At 36.9% G+C, this 20,660-nt stretch overlaps 1 protein-coding gene across 1 annotated transcript; it reads right to left on the bottom strand.

The window, feature by feature from the left end:
* Positions 1-1,274: 1,274 nt before the first annotated feature.
* On the bottom strand, positions 1,275-18,107 carry LOC123319025. Its single transcript, XM_044905829.1, has 3 exons — positions 17,822-18,107; positions 7,973-8,156; positions 1,275-1,867 (listed from the first exon to the last, which is right to left on the bottom strand). The coding sequence occupies exons 1-3, from the start codon at positions 17,828-17,830 to the stop codon at positions 1,692-1,694; spliced, it is 369 nt and encodes a 122-aa protein (XP_044761764.1). The 5' UTR covers positions 17,831-18,107; the 3' UTR covers positions 1,275-1,691.
* Positions 18,108-20,660: the final 2,553 nt, after the last annotated feature.

Raw genomic sequence — 20,660 nt, 5'->3', positions numbered from 1 at the left:
CTAATTGATATTTTTGACTATATATTATTAAAACTCCTACAGGAAAATTATCGCTTTTGAAAATATTGAGATATATTTTTTTCCTATCGCATTCTTCTATATTTTTTCAGAATATAAACAAACCAACCTATTTCTCTAATCTGCAGTCTTGTTTTTCCTCATCGAAGGCAGGTAACTGATGTGCAACATTAGAAAAATTAGGCCTTCTCTTATTCTATTTAGATGGAGGGTATAGGCCCTTCTATTTTGAAAATCTACCGGTATATTTTGAATTCAACTGAATCATCTATCAGGAACTTTTCAGGATAAATAAACTTCCCGTTATAATCTATTTTGCATTAATTTTCCCGAAGAATAAGCTGAAATATTTGTCTTTTTTCAATGAACAAATTTTTTTTCAATTCGTTCGTTTTAAAAATATCTTAATGTTTGGAATAGCTTTACGAGATAATTCTGAAATAGTATACGATTTATACAAGTGGACAGAATTTTCTTTCAGAAGAAAATACAGTATTTATTCCACTGAACAACTGAACACTTCACTTATTTCATTTTTACGTTTGTCACTATCGATTATCTGTTACTGTTCCATTCGCGCTTAAAAATATACATATTTTTCATGACTCTACTCCAGAATTTACCCATGAGTTCATTTTTCAGTTTCAATTTGCATTTGACAGCCTACCTACGCCTGTTTTCAATTTCAACTAAAGATTGAAATTCCTCCTGTGGAAAATGATAAATTGAGTTTTTCCACGTTCAACTATCTTGTGATGCTGGGGTAAAAGCTGGATTAAGTCTTATTAACCATCAGTCTTCTTCAGAGAGGAACCCTAGGTAGAATCTTCCCTTTGACGTAAAAAATTCTTCCAGATATGATAAGGCCGACCAGTTTCCGCATTAAAAAGCCATTTGAACAGACTGCTTCATGGATGTGTGTATTAAATAGGGAATAAAATTGTGTTTTACTCGTATTGTTATGTTACCGTTCAAGAATAACTGAGGTAAAAGCTTTTTCCTTTCTTTAGAATGGATAGGCTGTCAAGTTTGGAGGTTTTATTAAAATCAACTATTCACAAAACAACGATGGTATATGAAATTACCTACAAGGCGTCTCTGAATTAATAAGAAAGATCTTGAGGGGTGATTCTGACTCCAGAAAAATCAATGGGGTAATCATGACAGTATTTCAGTTTTGTTGCTATAGGTTTGTTCGTAGAGTGGTTCACAACGGTTGTGAACTGTACAGAGCAAGCGCAATTCCATTTTAGATGGACGAAAATCCATTTGCGCTTGCTCTGTACAGTTCTCAACCGTTTTGAACCACTCAACGAACAAGCCTTATATTTTCATTCATAATACACGTTAGCTGAACAAGAAAATGCCTTGTTGAAGCTTTATTTGGTTATGCGAAGATTTCTCGATGAAAAGTCAACTTGAAAAACTTTCCCATCAAGTCACAAACACCCTGTACATTCTGAAGTGTTCGATTTTGTTCCAAATCTCAAAAATTCAATTTCGACTCATTCTTCGTCAGAAAATCCGTATCAGAAAAGTGTTCTTTCGATTATTTTACCAGAATTCCTCAAATTAAGTTGTTGGGCTTGTAATGTTCCGGTTTGAAAAAAGTGTACAGTACACATCAGTTACTAGCAGTATCGTGTTTAGTTCTATCATTGGCTACCTCTTCATTAACCCCATCTGAAAGGTTGCCCCATTTTTCTTCCAGTCGATGAGTGAAGCCTATCAGTACTCCGTATAGAAGATCTTTCTTTACCTAATTCATTGATTGGTCCCCATCTTCCAAACATGGTCAGGGCTCTTTTTTGTGAGGGTTGTTGAAAAATAATGTCATCAAGATCAACGTCTGGAACAAAGTAAGGAATATTAGGACAGCTTCCTGTACACTTTGAAAATTGAGGTAATAAATCTGAAAATTCCATCTTTTTGGAAATTTTTCGATAGTCACCAATAGAGTAATGTTTTTCTCAATAAAACTAACCGTAGATGGAAATGTGATACATATTCTGAAAGAGCAACTCTTCTAGTAATAAAATCGAGAATTTCAACCATCTGGGCGCGAATGTTTGGTCTTGACGGATGCTCAAGTGAAATTTGCAATTTTTGAAAAATGCCATTTACAAGATAAAAATCTAAACGAAAAGAGACAGGCTTTCGAAATTACTCGCAATAGATTCAGCGTGTTCGAAAACCTACATTTTCATACCAAAATTTCAAATATCCGGCCCAGTTTAGGAGAAAATAATTTTTTTTGTTTTTCCACTTTTCATTTTCGAGTTGACTTCGAAGAGCTCTCTGGACTGCAATTCTCTATAGAAGCGTCAACTGTTTGGTTTTCCAGAATCTTCGGAACAAATTCTATGTACTCCATATCCTAGGATAGTGATGGAACATCCTGATTTTCAGACAAAGTAGCAAATAGGTCATTTTAGGGGGGTCTAACCCCTTGCTCATTTTTGACCTAAAAAAATCGAGATTTTCGAAATCGAGTTTTTGTGCTAGGGTGGAAGCCTGGGCAACGCTGATTATATAACCGGAAATCCCAATTGGATCAGACGAATATAACAGGAGATATCGCAGATTGAAAATTGCAATTTTTGAAAAATGCCATTTACAAGATGAAAATCTAAACAAAGGGAGATACGTTTTCGAAATTGCTTGCAAAAGATTCAGCGTGTTGGAAAACCTACATTTTCATACAAAAATTTCAAATATCAGGCCCAGTTTAGGAGGAAATATTTTTTTTTGTTTTTCCACTTTTCATTTTCGAGTTGACTTTGAAGAGCTCTCTGGAGTGCAATTCTCTATTGAATCATCAACTGTTTGGTTTTCTAGAATCTGCAGAACAGATTCTATGCACTCCATATCCTATGACAGTAATAGAACATCCTGATTTTCAGATAGAGTACCAAATAGGTCATTTTTGGGGGGTCTAAACCCTTTCTCATTTTTAACCCAACAAATCGAGATTTTCAAAATCAAGTTTTTGTGCTGGGGTGGAAGCCTAGGCAACGCTGATTATAGAACCGGAAATACCAATTGGATCAGACGAATATAACAGGAGATATCGCAGATTAAAAATTGCAATTTTTGAAAAATGCTATTTGCAAGGTGAAAATCTAAACGAAGGGAGAAAGGCTTTCCAAAATGCTCGCAATAGATTCAGCGTGTTCGAAAACCTATAATTTCATACCAAAATTTCAAATATCTGGCCCTGTTTAGGAGAAAATAATTTTTTTTGTTTTTCCACTCTTCATTTTCGAGTTGACTTCGAAGAGCTCTCTGGAGTGCAATTCTCTATTAAAGCGTCAACTGTTTGGTTTTCCAGAATCTTCGGAACAAATTCTGTGCACTCCATATCTTAGGAAAGTAATGGAACATCCCGATTTTCAGACAGAGTAGCAAATAGGTCATTTTAGGGGGGTCTAACCCCTTGCTCATTTTTGACCTGAAAAATCGAGATTTTCGAAATCGAGTTTTTGTGCTAGGGTGGAAGCCTAGGAAACGCTGATTATATAACCGGAAATCCCAATTGGATCAGACGAATATAACAGGAGATATCGCAGATTGAAAATTGCAATTTTTGAAAAATGCCATTTCCAAGATAAAAATCTAAACGAAGGGATATAGGCTTTCCAAAATGGTCGCAAGGGATTCAGCGTGTTCGAAAACCTATACTTCCATACCAAAATTCCTAATATCTGACACTGTATTCAATTGATTCCATCGTTATGGAAATTTTTCGATAGTCACCGTTAGAGTAATTTTTCTCTCAATAAAACTAACCGTAGATGGAAATGTGATACATATTCTGAAAGATCAACTCTTCTAGTTAAAAATCTGAAGATTTTATGGAGCTAGATGCAGCCGTTCGGTTTTGACGATCATTTAATTGATTCCATCTTTTTGGAAATACGAGTCGTTTATCTCTCAATGAAGTTAACGATATGTTGATCATTTGGCGCATTTTATAACAGGAAGTTCAGGTGTAGTTTAGTGGATTGAAGCCTATTCTTGTGGTCACAATTCCATCCCCAAAGACGTACGAATAAATTCCTCTTCCTGCTGATATCCAAGTGTCACATGTTGACTCTTTATTAGTTCCAGGGCCAGAGAGTTATGCATCAACGAGCCCATAAAACTGGATGAAATACGTCCAGGTTTTGTGGGACATAACAAGGTTATTTTTATCGCATTTTCCCTATTTTTATACGGGTTCCGTTATTTGCCCTCAGACTTTTCGTCCGCGGTTCAGAGCCACGCGTGGAAGCAAGGCAGGATGCAACATTAAACCACCAATAATCTCTCCGAGGAATCGAACTAAGCTCTCGGTTATCATCCTCAACGAGTGGGACAATAACGATAGACCACGGTCCTACACTTCACCCATCTTTCAGCTTCAATTACGTCCAGGGGCGGATCCAGAAGCTTATCGCTAGCAGCCCAGAGGACCTACAGATAATGTTGGACACCTATAAACATATATATGAAGCTTTAGGCCTTAGACTCAACATTGACAAAACCAAAATCCTGGTAAGTCCGCCAGAAAACCTTCAAACAGATATCAGCCTGGAGGATGAAGCTCTGGAACAGGTCGAGCAGTTCAAATACTTGGGAAGCTTCATGAATACTAGGGCTAACCTGGACACGGAAATACACAACCGTATCAATTCGGCATTCTGGAAGCTAAAGGACAGAGTGTTTCAAAATCACGACCTCAATCTGAAGACCAAGACAGCTGTTTAAAAAGCAGTCGTCCTCCCAACGCTTCTTTACGGAAGCGAAAGCTGGACGCCCTATGGGCGACACATTAAACAGCTTGAACAAACGCAACAACGTCATCTAAGACAAATAATGCACATCAGATGGTTCCACAAGGTTTCAAATGTAGAAGTGTTGCAGCGCACGAGTTGTATAACAATTGAGACTCAAGTTACGAGGGCCCGACTTAGATGGAGCGGCCACATTCTGAGGATACAAGACACTAGACTCCCCAAAATAGCTCTGTATGGCAAATTCACAGAGGGAGCTCGGAAACCAGGAGGCCAGTATAAGCGGTTTAAGGATACACTGCATCAATCCCTGAAATCAGTTAATGCCAATCATAACTGGGAACAACTAGCATAAAACAGATCACAGTGGAGGTCTTTGGTCCGCAGTTATAATGAAGACTCGAGAAGAATACAGCGGCGGCCAGATCTGGTTGGTGACTATCCATGCCCGGAGTGTGGAAGGATCTGTAGGTCACGGTTGAGTCTCTTCAGTCACAGGAGGGCACACAGTCGCAAGTAGCCCTAAGAAGTTATATGTTTGATCGCACAGATAGTCCGGTTTTTTAGTCTTTTTGTAGATTTATTCTCGGTAAAGAGATTCAGCAATGAATGAATGAATATATTGGGGTCCAGCTCACGCAAAGCTTTCCCACTAGGTAGTAGTTGATCTCGACATCAAAGAGGGAGACCATCAGATGTGACAAAAAACATCTGCTTCACTATGGAAGAGTATACTCAGCCAACAGTAGGCTTTGGACATCGCAGGGCCATGGATCAACTAGAGGGGACCTTAAAGCTTAAGAATTAAGTCAGTTTCGAGTTCATCAACAATAACCTTGTTTTCTTCAATCTTCAGTCTTCAGACCCTATGATTTTCCCGTCGTTTTCGATTCCAAAGGCAAATAAATGAAACAAAAGCCATGCAGCTTCGAGAGAGAGATCCGTCTCGCGCTTCGGGTGAATCCTGTTCAAAATTGCCCAATACGGACCTGATCTCTTCCGCTTCTGCACCTCCAGGACCACGACAGGTCCTTTGTCGAGTCAACTTTCAGATGGGACCTGCGATCAAAGGGATACTTGAACCGATAATATTAGGTCGAGACAAACAGCGTGAGATGATTCTGCTGGAATCGAATTCTACAAGTCGGTATAGAATAGGAGGCTGTGATTTATTGGGTGGAGTATTTATTTTCCGGGATTTTTTATTGGATATTTTCTTTTTTATCTTGATCTCCTGAAGGGAGTCCCAGAATCAACGAGAGAATCGTGTTGAATGGAAAATAGTGTTTTTGGTCTTCAGATTGCTATTTTTTGAGCTTCATTGAATATTAAAGGACATACACATAGGGTGATTCATGGAAAAACCCATGGGAAGAGTGGCATTCATGGCTTTCCTGATCCTGTGGTCGAAATTTGCATCAATGACGATCTAAGGGACACAAATGGCAGCAAATTCAAATCTTCCAGTAGAAAAATTTAGGCCCGTTTGCACCAATCCCCCTTAAAAGGAGTACTTAGCTAAGCCTCGTTTAAAGTTAAGGGACGCTTAATTTTATTCCCAGTTGCACGACTGTGGCTTAACAGAATCTTAAGTAAGGGGCCCTTAAGTTTTTATATCTAGTGATATTTCAGTTTTTTATTTTGGTGCAACTTCATCCTAGTCCAATTAAGCCATTTCATTGGTTGGCCGGTTGCCGATGATCGTTGTCATTTCATTAAACTAACTTTATTGTCCTGTCAGTCGGTGTCAAGGATATTATTATAATATTATCAAAGAGTAACAACTTTTGTTGTTGAATAAGCATTAACATTGATCATGATAATGATTGTCAAATAAAAGGTACCTGAGTTTATATAAGTACAACACTTTCTTTGTAAGGTCTTGTGTGAATTTGTTTTACTAATGTTGAAGAGGAACATGAAGAAAATGTCCGCATTGCCCTTGTTAGTACGAATACGGTGAATGATTGCCAAACAAGTGGTGGTAATTTACGAAGGGCACTCAACTTCTCAACAGAAGAAAAGAGTTTGTTGCTAACTGTAGTATGATTTGTGACACCAAATTGAAAATTAAAAAAGACTGATGGCATTACAATAAAGGCAAAAGTAAAGGCTTGGTTTTCAGTAATGAATTCATTAAATTTTCAAAATCCATCAAAAATGGGAAGTTCTGCAGCCAGTTCAACAAATTATTTTAGGTTAGAATCCCGGCCTTAAATACCTAAGTGGTCATTACAAGAGCGCTTGAATTAAAGGCTAGCTTTAGCCATTCAAATGTCACTTAACAGTTGGTGCAACGTAATTTAAGTTAAGGGTTCATTTTAAGGGTTACTTAACACCAAGTGCGTTTGGTGCAAACGGGTCTGAATCAATTAAGTTAGAACATTCATTTCCTTCTTTCCAAATGAGAAATATCACCTACGCCAACGCTAAATGTTGAAAACGATTCATAAAAATTCCCGATGTGTATTTCCAAAGAGAGCAGCATCATTTGGACTGCTAAAATTCATTTATGTTATTGTCAGCCTTGCTCTACGTCGATAGGATAAAATTCGGTCACTGCCATATTCTGGCACATATATTAAACCACTGCCCATGATTTCCATAGGAACGTTTTCGATGGAAGCGTGGAAATTCGATTAAGGTTAAAAGTTGAACGAATCCGACTGCATGATTTCAACCGAATTTGTCCTTTAAAACACTACACAAGCGCCACATAAAAGTACCCTTCAACTTCAACAACAAAATAATTGAAATTTTAATGATTTCAAGTGAAAAGTAACTTGGACTTGCTGGACTAGTTGTTCACAGTCTTATCAGGCGTCAACAAATGTTAAAAATGCATTGTACTTCAAGGCGTTGCCATCTTGATCATCTTCAATAGGCGATAGTTTGCGATACCTAAATTTGACATTGTAGTTTTTCGTTAAGAACCCAATTTACAACAATTCTACACTTGCTAAAGCCTCTATTATGGTGATATTTTTGTTGTTTACGAATTACATATTCAGTTGCCATATTAATTTGAAGAAATAATGGATGCAACACTTGTATAGGCAAGACCAGAAGTTCGCACTCTCCGAAAATACCGTGTGATTGCTAAAAAACGTCTTGGATTATCAAAATAAAATGGTTCTTTTCGTGAGCAAAATTTTCTGGTTCCAAAAACTTTTCCTTACTTGACATCGACTTCTGCATGCCCTCTGGTAAGAATATTCCGTATTTTTCTGGTTTATTTTCATAGTAGGGCCCTAACATTTCTTCTCTGGCGGTGTTCTCTACCCAGCGATGACGATCTAAAGATCTTGCTGGCTTACTACTGACGAAAACTATACTCCATATGAACGCCAGGAAAATCCACATCTGAAACAAGCGAGAAACACGATAAATCGATGGAAAAATGTCTAAAAATCTTTTTTGGTTTGAGTATTAGTGTTAATCATGATCAAGAATGGATAGTGATAGATATCAGTAACACTTCTCCAGAGCTGAGGTGATTGGAAACTACGGGGACGTAGCCGAGGCCAGCAAACAGGTGAGGCCGACGAAAAAATGAAATATGCTGCACATCAACTGTCAATTTGCACTCTTTTTCCATTTGCATCATGACTATTGGCTGTAGGATGATTATTTAATATCCGATTCCAACCACCCTGTACTCATCGCCACGTCCTAGGCATAAAGAGCCAAAGCAGCGCCCCCAATGATAATGCCTGTAACGTTTCACCAACTATGTTAGAATTAGAGAGGATGATATTCGTTGCAGCTACATTTCAGGCCTAATTGGAATAATATTTTAATAAGCTTTTAGTAAACTCATTAATTTCGATTCTCAACAATTGAATGAACGGGAATACAGCGTTGCCCAATGCCAGAGTTACTGAGCATTTACCCAGATGCATAAGGGCCATTGTTGGCTGGCTAGTCATTGGATAACATCAGGTCACACTTGTTGCACGCTGTTATAGAGAGGATAATAAGTTTTCACAGAAATGTAATTGGATTAAACTTCAGTAAGAAGAAAAATAACTTAACTGGGACATTTTCAAATGATTGGCCTCCTATTTTTTATAACTAAACGTTCATTTCTCGGTGGAGAATAGTGAAGACTGGTAACCTCACAAGAAAGTTTTATTCAAAGATTTGGACAAAAGATCCAAACTATGATAACTTTATAACAGCTTCTCAGTACATACCACGATATTCTCAAGAAATTGAGGAGGATTTTCCATGAAAATTCGCATTGGTTACAAGTTTTTTTACACTCCATTGATTCACGATAGTCCTCGTATGTAGCTCGGATAGTTTTAATGAAAAAAATCATCATCATCGTATCCAGCAGGCTAGAGGCATATATGATGAACAAAACTGACCATTGCAAAGTCAAAATAACACGAATATTCTTATTGCAGTAACGCCCGCGAGGACTCTCTGTCCATATTCAATCTACTCAAACAATGGGTTTTCCCTCTCGTACAAATATTTACAAACAACTTCGTAGAACACGAGCAGAAAATTATTAACTTTATGAGCAGCATGTTATGAACTTATTGCGATGTTTTATTAGCTTTTCGTTATTGAAATGGACTTTCTGGATTATAATACGATTGAAACTGTACTGAAAAGACGATGAAACATCGTCAGTTTGAAGGAATTCACATCGTCCACCACATATGCCATAATATGAGAGTAAAATACTGTATTTTATCCAACATTGTGCAAAGACTATTTCGAAGAGATCTCACCTCATTTCCAATAATAATAACAGCTTGAAATACCAATAAAGAGAAATTAATATATGACCCTACTCAATTGTTGAGCAGTATATATTCTGGGTTCCCAATTGAATATAAATATAGACCAGATCTCCAATCGGTATTGAACAAATATACCCGTATATCGAAGACAAATACTGATCAGTTTGGGAGTTGAATATGGAACATATTCATATTTTAAGATGGCAAAGAAGCGGAGAAGAATGGACGTAACAGAACCTCATGGATTCAATCGACTTAAGTATACATCGATAATGAGCTATGGGAGCGTCTCAATACCACTGGAAAAAAAGTTATGAGTTTCATTGTATTGTGTTCAATCCCTTACGTAAGATCGGGTTTTATTATATCATGAATAGAAAAAAAAGCAGGGAGTTCATTCATTTACCATTTTTTTCAGATTTGAAAGTTAATAATTTATGAGAAGTACTTGCTCTCAGAGAAACTAACTCAGTTATCAAATATTTTCAAGAATTAATTTCTGAAACTTCAACTGAGTGAAGATCATTTCAGATCTGACGTAAGTTTGTAATCGCCTTGTGTTCATTATCACAAGAGATAGGATTGATGAAAAAATGAGTTTCGCTATCACAATAGCATCTTCAGGTAGTTGAAGGTTGATAGAAGAGAGAAGTTTACTTTTACCCATCTGAAGATGCTATTGTGATAGAGAAACGTCGTGGTTCAAAAATCATTCTTGTGAAAATCCTAAAATCTGTCTTAAGTTTCATCAAAAGAGAGCTAGAAATTTTTTGAGATGTTGGATGATGATTTTATTAAGTTCATTACATTTACATATTCATTTTACCCATTTAACATCAACAGGAATGTTTAATATGATTTTATCCCTTCAAAAAATACATAATAGCAAAATCCTGTTGAATCATTTCAGTGCAAGCATTTCAATAGAGAGCATACGACTTCATGTGGGGTTTTCAGTAGGTAAACAAATATGGGGTATATATCACTTAACCGAAAACATTCCTTATTTCCAGGGGCCCTTTAGTGGTCCATAGTTAATGGACTCTTATATCGGCATCGACAGCAAAGACGATCAATATAATTTATGTATAATATGAAGGTATAACGTTTTCGTGAGAATTTGGTCAAGTTATATTTGCCATTCAATTTGAAAAGAGAAACGATTAAAATATAAAATACTGGATATATCTTGATAACTAAGAATCCCATGTTAGAATTTATGTAAAGTTGAATATCTCTTTTCATTCAAGGGATTAAATCGTTAAACTTATTGTGATCAATCGCAGTAAACACAATTTCTGAATTTTTGAGAAAACCATCCAAGCAATTTAAATTTGGGACGAAATATCTGATTGATTGACAATGGAGGAACAGAACAGACATTATTTCCAATATTCGACGATGAGTTCCCAAGCCATCAAGAGTTTTAAGCCGATATTAAATCAAGGGAAAAGAAGAGACTATAGTATATAGCGCTCGGCTACCAGTCAACGATAAGGCGACTGTGAAACCAACGCCCAACGCCAGCTATGTCACCAAGCTGGGTGGGGATATAAATACTGCTCATACATCCTCAGAACCAAGCTCTGAAAATAATCATATCTCTAAAATCATATCTCGAACGCTGTGCTTCTCGATTTTGCCAATATTTTAACGTCTTCCGTTGTCTGAATCACTTCGTTCTTCGTTCTCATTCCGAACAACTAACAAGAAACCTCCCAGCAGGTTTGGACTCATTCATTTATGTTTAATTGTAATTGGAAATGTCGAGAAGTTGGAGCATCGCTAGAAATCCCATCGAATTTCGCATATTAATGGTATATTTCTATTCCATCACGCGGTTCTTCAACAGATCCATCCGAACTGGATCGAAAATTGAGTTTAACTTTTGGGGAGCCGACATGGTTGAACAATTCTGATCGCCATTCAGTAGAATAGGCAGTTTTGGGAGGTCTTAATTCGAGTGGTATGAAGGAGGGAGAATAATTTTGAAGGAACCGCCAAATGACTGCTGGTTTAATTGAGAAATTTAATCGATTTCTTGTCATAACACAAGTTTTAATTCACCAATGAGCAGTAACGGACTAAGGTAAGAGAGAAATTAGTGCTGCAGCACCCCAAACACTATTCTAATCCCTGTTTGTAAAGTATTTCCTAAGTGGAGGTTTCAAAACACACAGATCCCAGCGTTTTTCCTCAATTCTCCTGTAATCTGGGCAGAAGCAGAACCATACCTTTATCATTATGTTTCAGGAAATGAAAATAGGTCATTTCAGTTGAAAAAATACGGTAAAAATGGAGTACGCGGTACTCCTCCAAGTACCAATGATAAAAGCTAGTCATGGACGATCCCAGAGATGTTTGAAACTCTTAACGCAACTGTAGACCAGTTTCGGCATCATTGTCCTCTCATCTGGGCAGTGTAGCGTTGTATCCAACCGGATATTCAGCCTGTATTATCAGATATATCCGAAAGTATCAGGTGGGGATAGAGAATCGAAAAAAGTTATAATGGATAGGGATCGTTATGAAATAACGTAGTACCCAAATTTTCAGAAATATCCCATGATCAGTTCTTCGTAAACGTCTAATAAGCCACCCACTGTGGGACATCTATAATTCATAATATCGAACTTTACTTCTTGGAAACTTTTCGACTATTATAGCTCGAAATTTAGCATTCTAATCTCGGATTCTATTATACCCAAATAAAGGAATTCTCGACGATGTTACAAACCACGACGAATGAAAAGTTTCGACTCGATTTTCAAGTTTGGCTGTGTTATACTCAAAGAGCGACATTTTTCCCTCTACCATCCTTTCTTCTAACCATAGACAAAGGGCCGAAGAAAGAAGAAACGACAGAATAATAAACCTGTTAACGACGGGGACGGTGCAGTGTATGTCCGTCCGATGACGTACGAAAAAATCGAACTGTCAAACACAGAACTTGCCTGTTGATTCCGAAAGGGATGATTCGATGAGTGTTTGCCACTCATGACGCTGTAACTTCCACGAGAAGTACCATTGAGAGTTCATGAATCGTTCGATGGGGACAGGACAGGACGTTTTGTCGAAAATATACAGGGGCAGTAAAATTTTCGAATTATAGTTTGATTACGTCGTCAAAGCGTTGTCTCATTTCACCTCAATGATTCCACGTTGAAAAAAAAATTCAAAGATTTTACTGTTGAAGAATTAATCCGTCACTGTTGAAACACCCTGTATGCGTTAAATGGCAAAATTAAAATTCTTTCGACACGGTTCCACGGTTTTTTGAAATATCTCGATGAATTCAGTTGGATCGAACACATGTTCTACTTCGCTTCTGTAAAAGAATGGATTCGCCATCCTCTACTTCTTGATTCGGTGGAGAATTATTAATATTAAATTCATCTCTGGTCGCGTTTCCCCAGAAATAAGGGAGTGAAAAGCCAGTCGGAAATTTTATCAGCCTACTTTGATCCTTACATCTTAAGCTGTCTGTTCTCATTACCATTTCGACTAGGGCTTTGTGAGAAGCAATGAGGACTCGAGAGGTTTGGAACACTTACTTTCAAGTCGTGGTTTATCGTGATTACATGAAAAATTTCAATGCTACCTCGGTCTAGAGGGATATTAAATTAATTCATATCTCGTGGAATAAATAATTCCCACAAAACGTTCAAAGAGAAAATAAAACACCATCAGAAACCCTGAAAAGGATAACGCCTTCAGAATTTGCCCCAACTGGATACATGCTGCCATCTTTAGTCTGAGAGTTGGAAAAAGGATTTGATTTGTACCTCGTTTACTGTCAGATGGCACTACGGTTTATTCAAACACCGTATCGACTATTAATATCGAATAAAGGGTCATCAAGTCTTTCTATTTTTGTTGTGTTGCTATGAGAAGGTCAAATAAGACCTAAACCATGGTCAACATATACTATTTCTCGACGAAATATTATTTCTGTTGATTCTTTGAGTGATATTGATTGGCTATGCCCATTAATTTCGTATATTTGTCGATTTTCATGAATCGATAACATTCGATCCGAAGTATAACCGGGTAACGTTCACTAATGAATGGGTTATAAGACATAAAACTGAACATATTTCAAATATTCTTTCGCTGTGTGGTATTTTCAGACGTAGAAAATGATAGAATCACCAGGTATTATCGTGCGAAGCAGATTTTTCATGCAGAATGTTGAATTTTCTGTCCCGACCATCTCCAATGCCAATAAAGCCCCCTAATTCGTTGCAGATTGCGGGGATGGGTGGTGCGTTCCATTAACTGAAAAGGTTCTATTTCCGTGAAATCTTCGGGAGATTGAAACAATTCCAGGTGAATTTTTTCCTCTCCGATGCAATTTCCAATCATAAAAATTGTTGCGACAGCGGAGAGAAAAGTTTCTAAGACTTTTAGTATCGCTTCAACGGTTTTCCCTACTTAACTGTTCGGGTAATTGAATTGGTTTCCCTCGATAGTGAGCGAACTTTGGACGAGAAGGGATTCGAAACTATATTCGGATATTATTTCGATATTATGAAGCAATATATTGAAATTAGGGTAGTTGGGTTCGTGAGAAAAACTAATTTGAACATCATCCCTTGAAAGAATATAATGTTAAGGCCACTTTTCATAAGCAGTAAATGACGAAAATGATGGTCACATTCGTGGTAAAACGTTTCCAATTGGAATATTCAATGTGATATAATTTAACGTTTCCCCACTATAAATCAAAGATATTGAGGCAGAATAGTTTCAGTATCTGTATAAATTATAACATCAATTATTCATGTGTGATCCAGAGCAATGGTTTCGTCATAGAATGAAACAGGTATCCACAGGTCAAATCGATAGAATTTCATTTCAAAACAAACCGTAGCTGTACGAATGTGAAATAATTTTTTTTTTAATTCAATCCGTTTAGGGGGTTTACCGAACGCATTTAAATTTATGATTAATACAGTTTCTAAAACCGTCCATTAAAGTGATCAAAACATCCAATCAAATTCGTAATCCCGTTCATCCCTTAAGAGTCCCGATTGAAAAAAATCTACGTGTGTATCAAAGGCTTCAGCGATAGACTAACCGCATTCATTCTCAGATCAATCGAACATTGCCCTAATATCGCCCTACATATTTGCTATACGCTAAGATTAAATGATCTAGTAAATTATTCCCTGATCGGTTTGATGAACTTCACTAAACATATGATTCGATAACATCGCAATTGATGTTCGCCTCCTGTGGGATACGTGGAATGATGTCCCACTTGTCCTAGTTGCGACCGGTTAGTCTGCATGATATACAGAGTGGAAACCACTCATGGAATACATTCTTCGTTTCCTTATGTTAGAACATTATAAAAAACACTGGCACACGTCAACTTTTGAATTCAATGGTGCACATCTTGAGCATGAATTTAAATATACAGGGTGAGTCTTTGACAAAATTATGTGCTTTTACATTGAAAGAAATATTTCACTTCTGACCAAAGTATTTAGTAATTTGTACAGAGTGAGTATTTGACCTCAAGAATTTACTGTCAAAGTATTTGAACAATTCAGAGACTCGTCCTGTATAATAAAACTATCAAATCATTTTTGCCGAGAAGAGCAAATATAAAAATGGAGAATCGCTTTAACAGTGACACACTGAATACAAGAATAAGAATAAATCAGATGCATACCACAAGCCGATATGAATATCAACAAGTGTTACGATCTGAATTGAACTAGCCAATTTGCCATCGTCACGACAACTAAATGGAGAACTTTCCACCGAAGCAAGAGCAGATTCTGACCATGGTTTCGGTCTCATTTGACCTCGTCAGAGCAACACGATTGCTATGATTTTTTTTACATCTTTTAAAACCAGCAAACGCTTCCTCCACTGCTGAGAGTGCATACATCATAGAACCTTCTTTACCCTCCACCATCTTATATCTTCGAAATCCAGTTGGTCCACACAACGCTCGAATAAATCCCGATTAAGCATCGTGGGCTCTCCAACTATTGAAAAGAAGGGTGTAGGAAGTTAAGCTTTAGTTATTTTCACTAAAATGTGCTTTGTTGAGGAAATATCGTTGGCATCTTTCAAACAACACTATCTATGCCATCCGAGCTTTGAAAGGGATGCATATTCATGCATCAATAACGTTAAAACCTTAAACAACTGTGTATCCCTTACATATATCACTGTAAGCCGAGGCAATGCGATGTTCAACAAAAAAAACACGCGCTTTTCAAGTTGTATCCACCCATCAGCCTAGCAATTTTGACGAACGGCTAGGATTAAGTTACTGCCTCTACCCTACGAGCAAAAGCTGATAACTGACGATAATAGGATACGAAAAAGTGTAGGCTCGGATGTGAGTAATCTGCTTGTCTTCGCCGAAAATGACAACTGGATATCATTGATATTTGGTACATAATCATAATTATGAACTAGTAATTATGCAATCTGTTTTTGTCATCGATGCCTGATGGGTGGGATTGTTAGGTAGAGCTTTGTTGAGTATAATCCCAACTAAATACAGGCGGACTGATACAGTGGGACCATTGTTTCACTGATAATGAGGTACTTTTATTCTGTTATCTTTTCGCGGTATAACCATCAGATTTTTGCCAACTTGTTTTGTTGTTCTAATGGTGTTACCAATAGAAAAACCTGCTGTATACACTCTCCCTACAATAGTATACTTATTACATTATTTTCAGTAGAAAAATTTTGATGGATAGTTTCTTCAAATGGCAATTTTTTTGTGGCAGAAAAATGTTTGCACCTAATGAGTTGGTAACTTTCAGTAAGGTTCAATGATACACTCCTCATTGATTGATATGATGAATTATCTTTATAAATAAAAGCGGTACTTTGTTTTTTGTTGTAATCGAATTACGCAAAAACTGCTGAACCGATTCTATTCATTTTTTTTCTGAAACCTTCCTTATACCTTGTGGAAAGTTCCTACGGAAGAACAAATAAGAAAAAGTTGCCTGGAAAACTGCGAAAGTGAGGAAAACCAAACAAAATTCAAATTTCGCGCGTAAGTGTATGTTGGGTGCTCTACTAGAAATGGCTCGTCAGAAATGTACATCACAAGTACAGAAATAGATGAAGATGTAATTGATTCTTTCTTTCACCTTTCGTCGATTACTACACAAAAAGTTAGGGTGGCCTTTAAAAACGATGAATTTACCACTGCCTATATGAAGATGATACCTTAACATGTGGTTAAATAATACATGTTATTGAATATCTTGTGAAGCTACATACAAATAGAAAACCACCCAATTGAACAATTATAAAAAATGTAACAAGGAGAAAATTTGACGCATTACTTTTGATATGTATCACTTGATGTGAAATGTGGATAGCTGTTAATTTATTGAAAATTAATATAAGGGGATCACAAAATTGGAAAGTTGTTAGAACTTACTTCTTGTTATCCTGGATTTGTGAAAAATTCTGAAAAAACCTAATAAATCTAATGGAAAATTTTACTTGATTTCCCTCAGTGTTTATTGAAGATGATAATTTCTGTTATGGGTAATTTGAAGTTGCTAGTAGATACTTTAATTGATTAGTTGGAAAATTCATTCAATAAATAGTAAATTATCTGGATATTCTGGAGAATACATTAAATTCCGAACGAATGAAGTTCTGAAATAGAAAAATAATTTCAATGAATTGAATGGAACTTATTTCCTAATGTACAACTCATTCTGTGTAATGTCCGATCTATAAAAACTCATAAAAATAAATGAAAGAAAATTAAAATAATTCCATTCTTCAACATTAATAGGCGAATTAATTCCTGGGTATTTTTTAAAACAATTGTGGGTGAATGATTAAGGGAAATAATAGTAAATAGGTGTTGAAATTTTTGTGGAAAATTAAATAAATTCTAGATTGGTTTTTCCTAATAGATGCTGCCGAAAAGTTTAGAGATTTCAACAGAAAATTTGGGACATTAAGGGGGTGATTCTTTGTAAAAAATAGTTTAGTTCTCTCATTTAATTTTAATTTAATTTCAAGCGAAAATTAGGCTTGATTCATACAAAGTGGCCAAACGAAATGTAATACAAAAAAACTACATTTGAAGACTAAACGTTTTATGGGAATGTATACATTTAAATTTTCCTAGGTGAAAAACTTCAGTTATAATTTTCCCCACTTTTCATTTTTTCGTTGTTAATCGGGAAAATGCATTTCCTTTCAGTCGGAAACGAAAATAAATGAATAAATATTCCTCGTAGTTATTAAAAAAATCTAACTTACCGCAACCATCCCAAAACCGGCCGTAAACACAAACAAAAGTCAACTGACGCACCTGTAAACGCCGGAAAATTCGAAAATTGCGCTTTTCACTTTTCCGTATCGCGCTTTCGTGAAAGCAGCCAGCAAATAACGGTCAAACGCGAACAGAACTGTCCTATATGACGGGCGGGGAAGGCAGTTTCGATAACTAACACACCGGTTTTCCACGTGCTACAGGCACGTCGATTTTCCACCCTCTCAGAGTTTTCCTCCACCTGTTGCTCGCCCCGTGGGGATTTTCGACTTGATGGGCCGTAAAAAAAACCTACGCGGTGCTTTTGTGCCCAGAAAATCCGGGAAAGCGATTTCGCGGAATGAAAATCTTCATCGGGATGCTTATGAGGTTCGCTCATCGACCTTAGGAACGTTACGCCCAGAAAAATCTAGATCCCTGTGAGCTGGATCTGAGGAATTGCTGGAACCTTGTAAATTCGATGAAATGAATCATTTTATGCGGCTGACTCATGCTGAGAATTAAAAATTACGATCTCATTACTCGAATACGAATTTTCTAGAATTTAAATCTTTTCTCTTGAATTCTTTTAAACCCTCAAAGGTTAGGATAATAATAATTCTATGGAATATCGGTATTTTCTGTGGTAACAAAGCTCGAATTGATCGCAATACAAAAGTCCCTGCTTGGGCGCCAAATACGACATTCTCTTATACTCACTTTGGCATTTGTAATGACAACCCACATTAATACACTAGACCAGAGCATTTCAACAGCCAAATCTCTCTGGCAATGCTCATCACATCATCAATATAAAATTGAATGGAAAATAAAACCGAGAATCTGTGTAGAATGGCAACCTCCACTTGCCCTACCTCCCATAAATACAATTCAACCCAAGAGAAACGTTAGGGTTGGGAGACATCGAGCTCTCTTCAAATTCCAGGGGTTGTAAATTGTTGCTGCCCCTTTTTCAAGCGTTGATTGAAGCCTGTTTCGAACAAAACGAGTGAAGTCTTGAAACTACGCGAGCTGGACTAATTTATATTTCCCCTGTTTTCCTAGCATTAATTGATGGATTAAAAAAGTTTCAATCCTGAAGTTTATAGGAACCCTTCTTTGCATCCAATTTTTAAAATTAATGTAACCCTTCGAGAAGACTCTGACGTTATAGAGTAAAGAAAAAGATACTTGAACCATCGACCAGAAAATGACATTTTTTTTCACTTCCAAACACAATTCGAATTTATGAACCTAAAGGACGTGTTTGGCTAGCTTATTCACGAGGATATATTGAGAAATTCTTAGCCTACTATAGAACCAAACAAAATTTCAATGTCAAAATATTTTATTACTCAACATATTCACCTCTTAATTGGATAGGTACATTTATTACAGCGAACCTGCAATGTCTCTAGACCTTTCAAAAGAATGTTTCTTCTTGCTCTGCAAAGCAGACCTCCACAGCTTTCATTGCCTCCTCGTTAGAAGAAAATTTACGACCTTTTAAACTTTTTTTCAGTTGAGGAAAGAGATGATAGTCGGATAGAGCCAACTCTGGGGAATAAGGGGGGTGCTCGGGTAATTCAAACCCTAAATCACGAATTTTTGGCATGGCAACATGATATTTGTGTGCAGGGACGTTGTCCTGCAAAAACAAAACACCTTTGGATAGCTTTCCGCGTCTTTTCTCTTTAATTTTTTCCCGTAGAGTGGTCAGTAATGCAATCTCCAGTTGTTGTTCTACCTTTATCTAAAAAATCAGTCATGATTACTCCATGGCAATCCCACAAAATTGAAGCAAGAACTTTTCCAGCAGATTTTTGGCCACGAAACTTCTTAGGTCTTGTAGAACCAGAGTGTCGCCATTCCATCGATTGTTGCTTTGTTTCTGGATCGTAGAAATGTACCCAAGTCTCATCCATAGTAACAATTCGGTTTAAGAAGTCTATATCGTTTTCAAATCGAGCACAGATCGAACGCGATGCTTCTACCCTTGCACGCTTTTGGTCAACATTCAAACATTTGGGGATCCATTTTGCAGCAATTCTTCTCATGTTCAAATTGACGTGAACTATATGATGAACGCGTTCGTATGAAATATTCAATGCTTCAGATATCCGTTTTAGCCCAATTCGACGGTCTGATAAAATCATGTCATGAACTGCATCGATATTTTCGGGAACTGACACAGAAACTGGCCTTCCCGATCGGTCATCATCTTCAATGGAAAATTTACCTCTTTTGAAGCTTGCAGTCGAATTTTTCACGGTCGCATACGAAGGACATTGATCACCAAGGGTATTAAGCATATCTTCATAAATCTGCTTACCCCTTAACCCTTTTAAATACAGGTACTTGATGACGGCTCGATACTCCAATTTTTCGATTTTCACAATTTCAGTGGACATCTTTCTTTTAATTTATTGCGTAACTCAGGTTTACTATTTTGACCTCAAACTTCACACTGACACTTCTAATGAGTTATTGTTCGTTGCTATGGAAACGCAATATTTTTTTTATACATGGAACTGGTCTAGGCTAACTATAGATGTCAATACAACCTCGTATGTGGTCTGACTTAAATTCTTAGCTTACTTAGACTACAAATTTTCATCATTCGTTCAAGAAATTCGAACGGTTATTCAGGGGGTAGAACAATCATCTCATCCCTTTTCTAACCCCACATCCTCTATTAATAAAACAAGTCTGGAATAGCGCGCCTTTTTGTGGAAATATCTACATCATGGAGGCGTTATACGCGATGTATCCACGTGTTATACCACCTCTCGAGGGTAGTTATCGTTAGTTAATTAGATGTGAAATATTAAAATTCCGCTGATCGCC

Source organism: Coccinella septempunctata, chromosome 8 (genome assembly GCF_907165205.1).
Source record: "Coccinella septempunctata chromosome 8, icCocSept1.1, whole genome shotgun sequence".
In the NCBI taxonomy this organism is placed as follows: Eukaryota; Metazoa; Arthropoda; class Insecta; order Coleoptera; family Coccinellidae; genus Coccinella; species Coccinella septempunctata.
Note: the sequence above shows the minus strand (reverse complement) of the source record. Positions and strands in the feature narration are given on the sequence as shown.

Bases quoted from the DNA above. Each gene is read 5' to 3' on its own strand.
- LOC123319025 (XM_044905829.1), bottom strand. The intron at 1,868-7,972 runs GTAAGGAAAAGT...ACTTTGTTCCAG, and splicing joins CATGCAGAAGTCGATGTCAA to ACGTTGATCTTGATGACATT.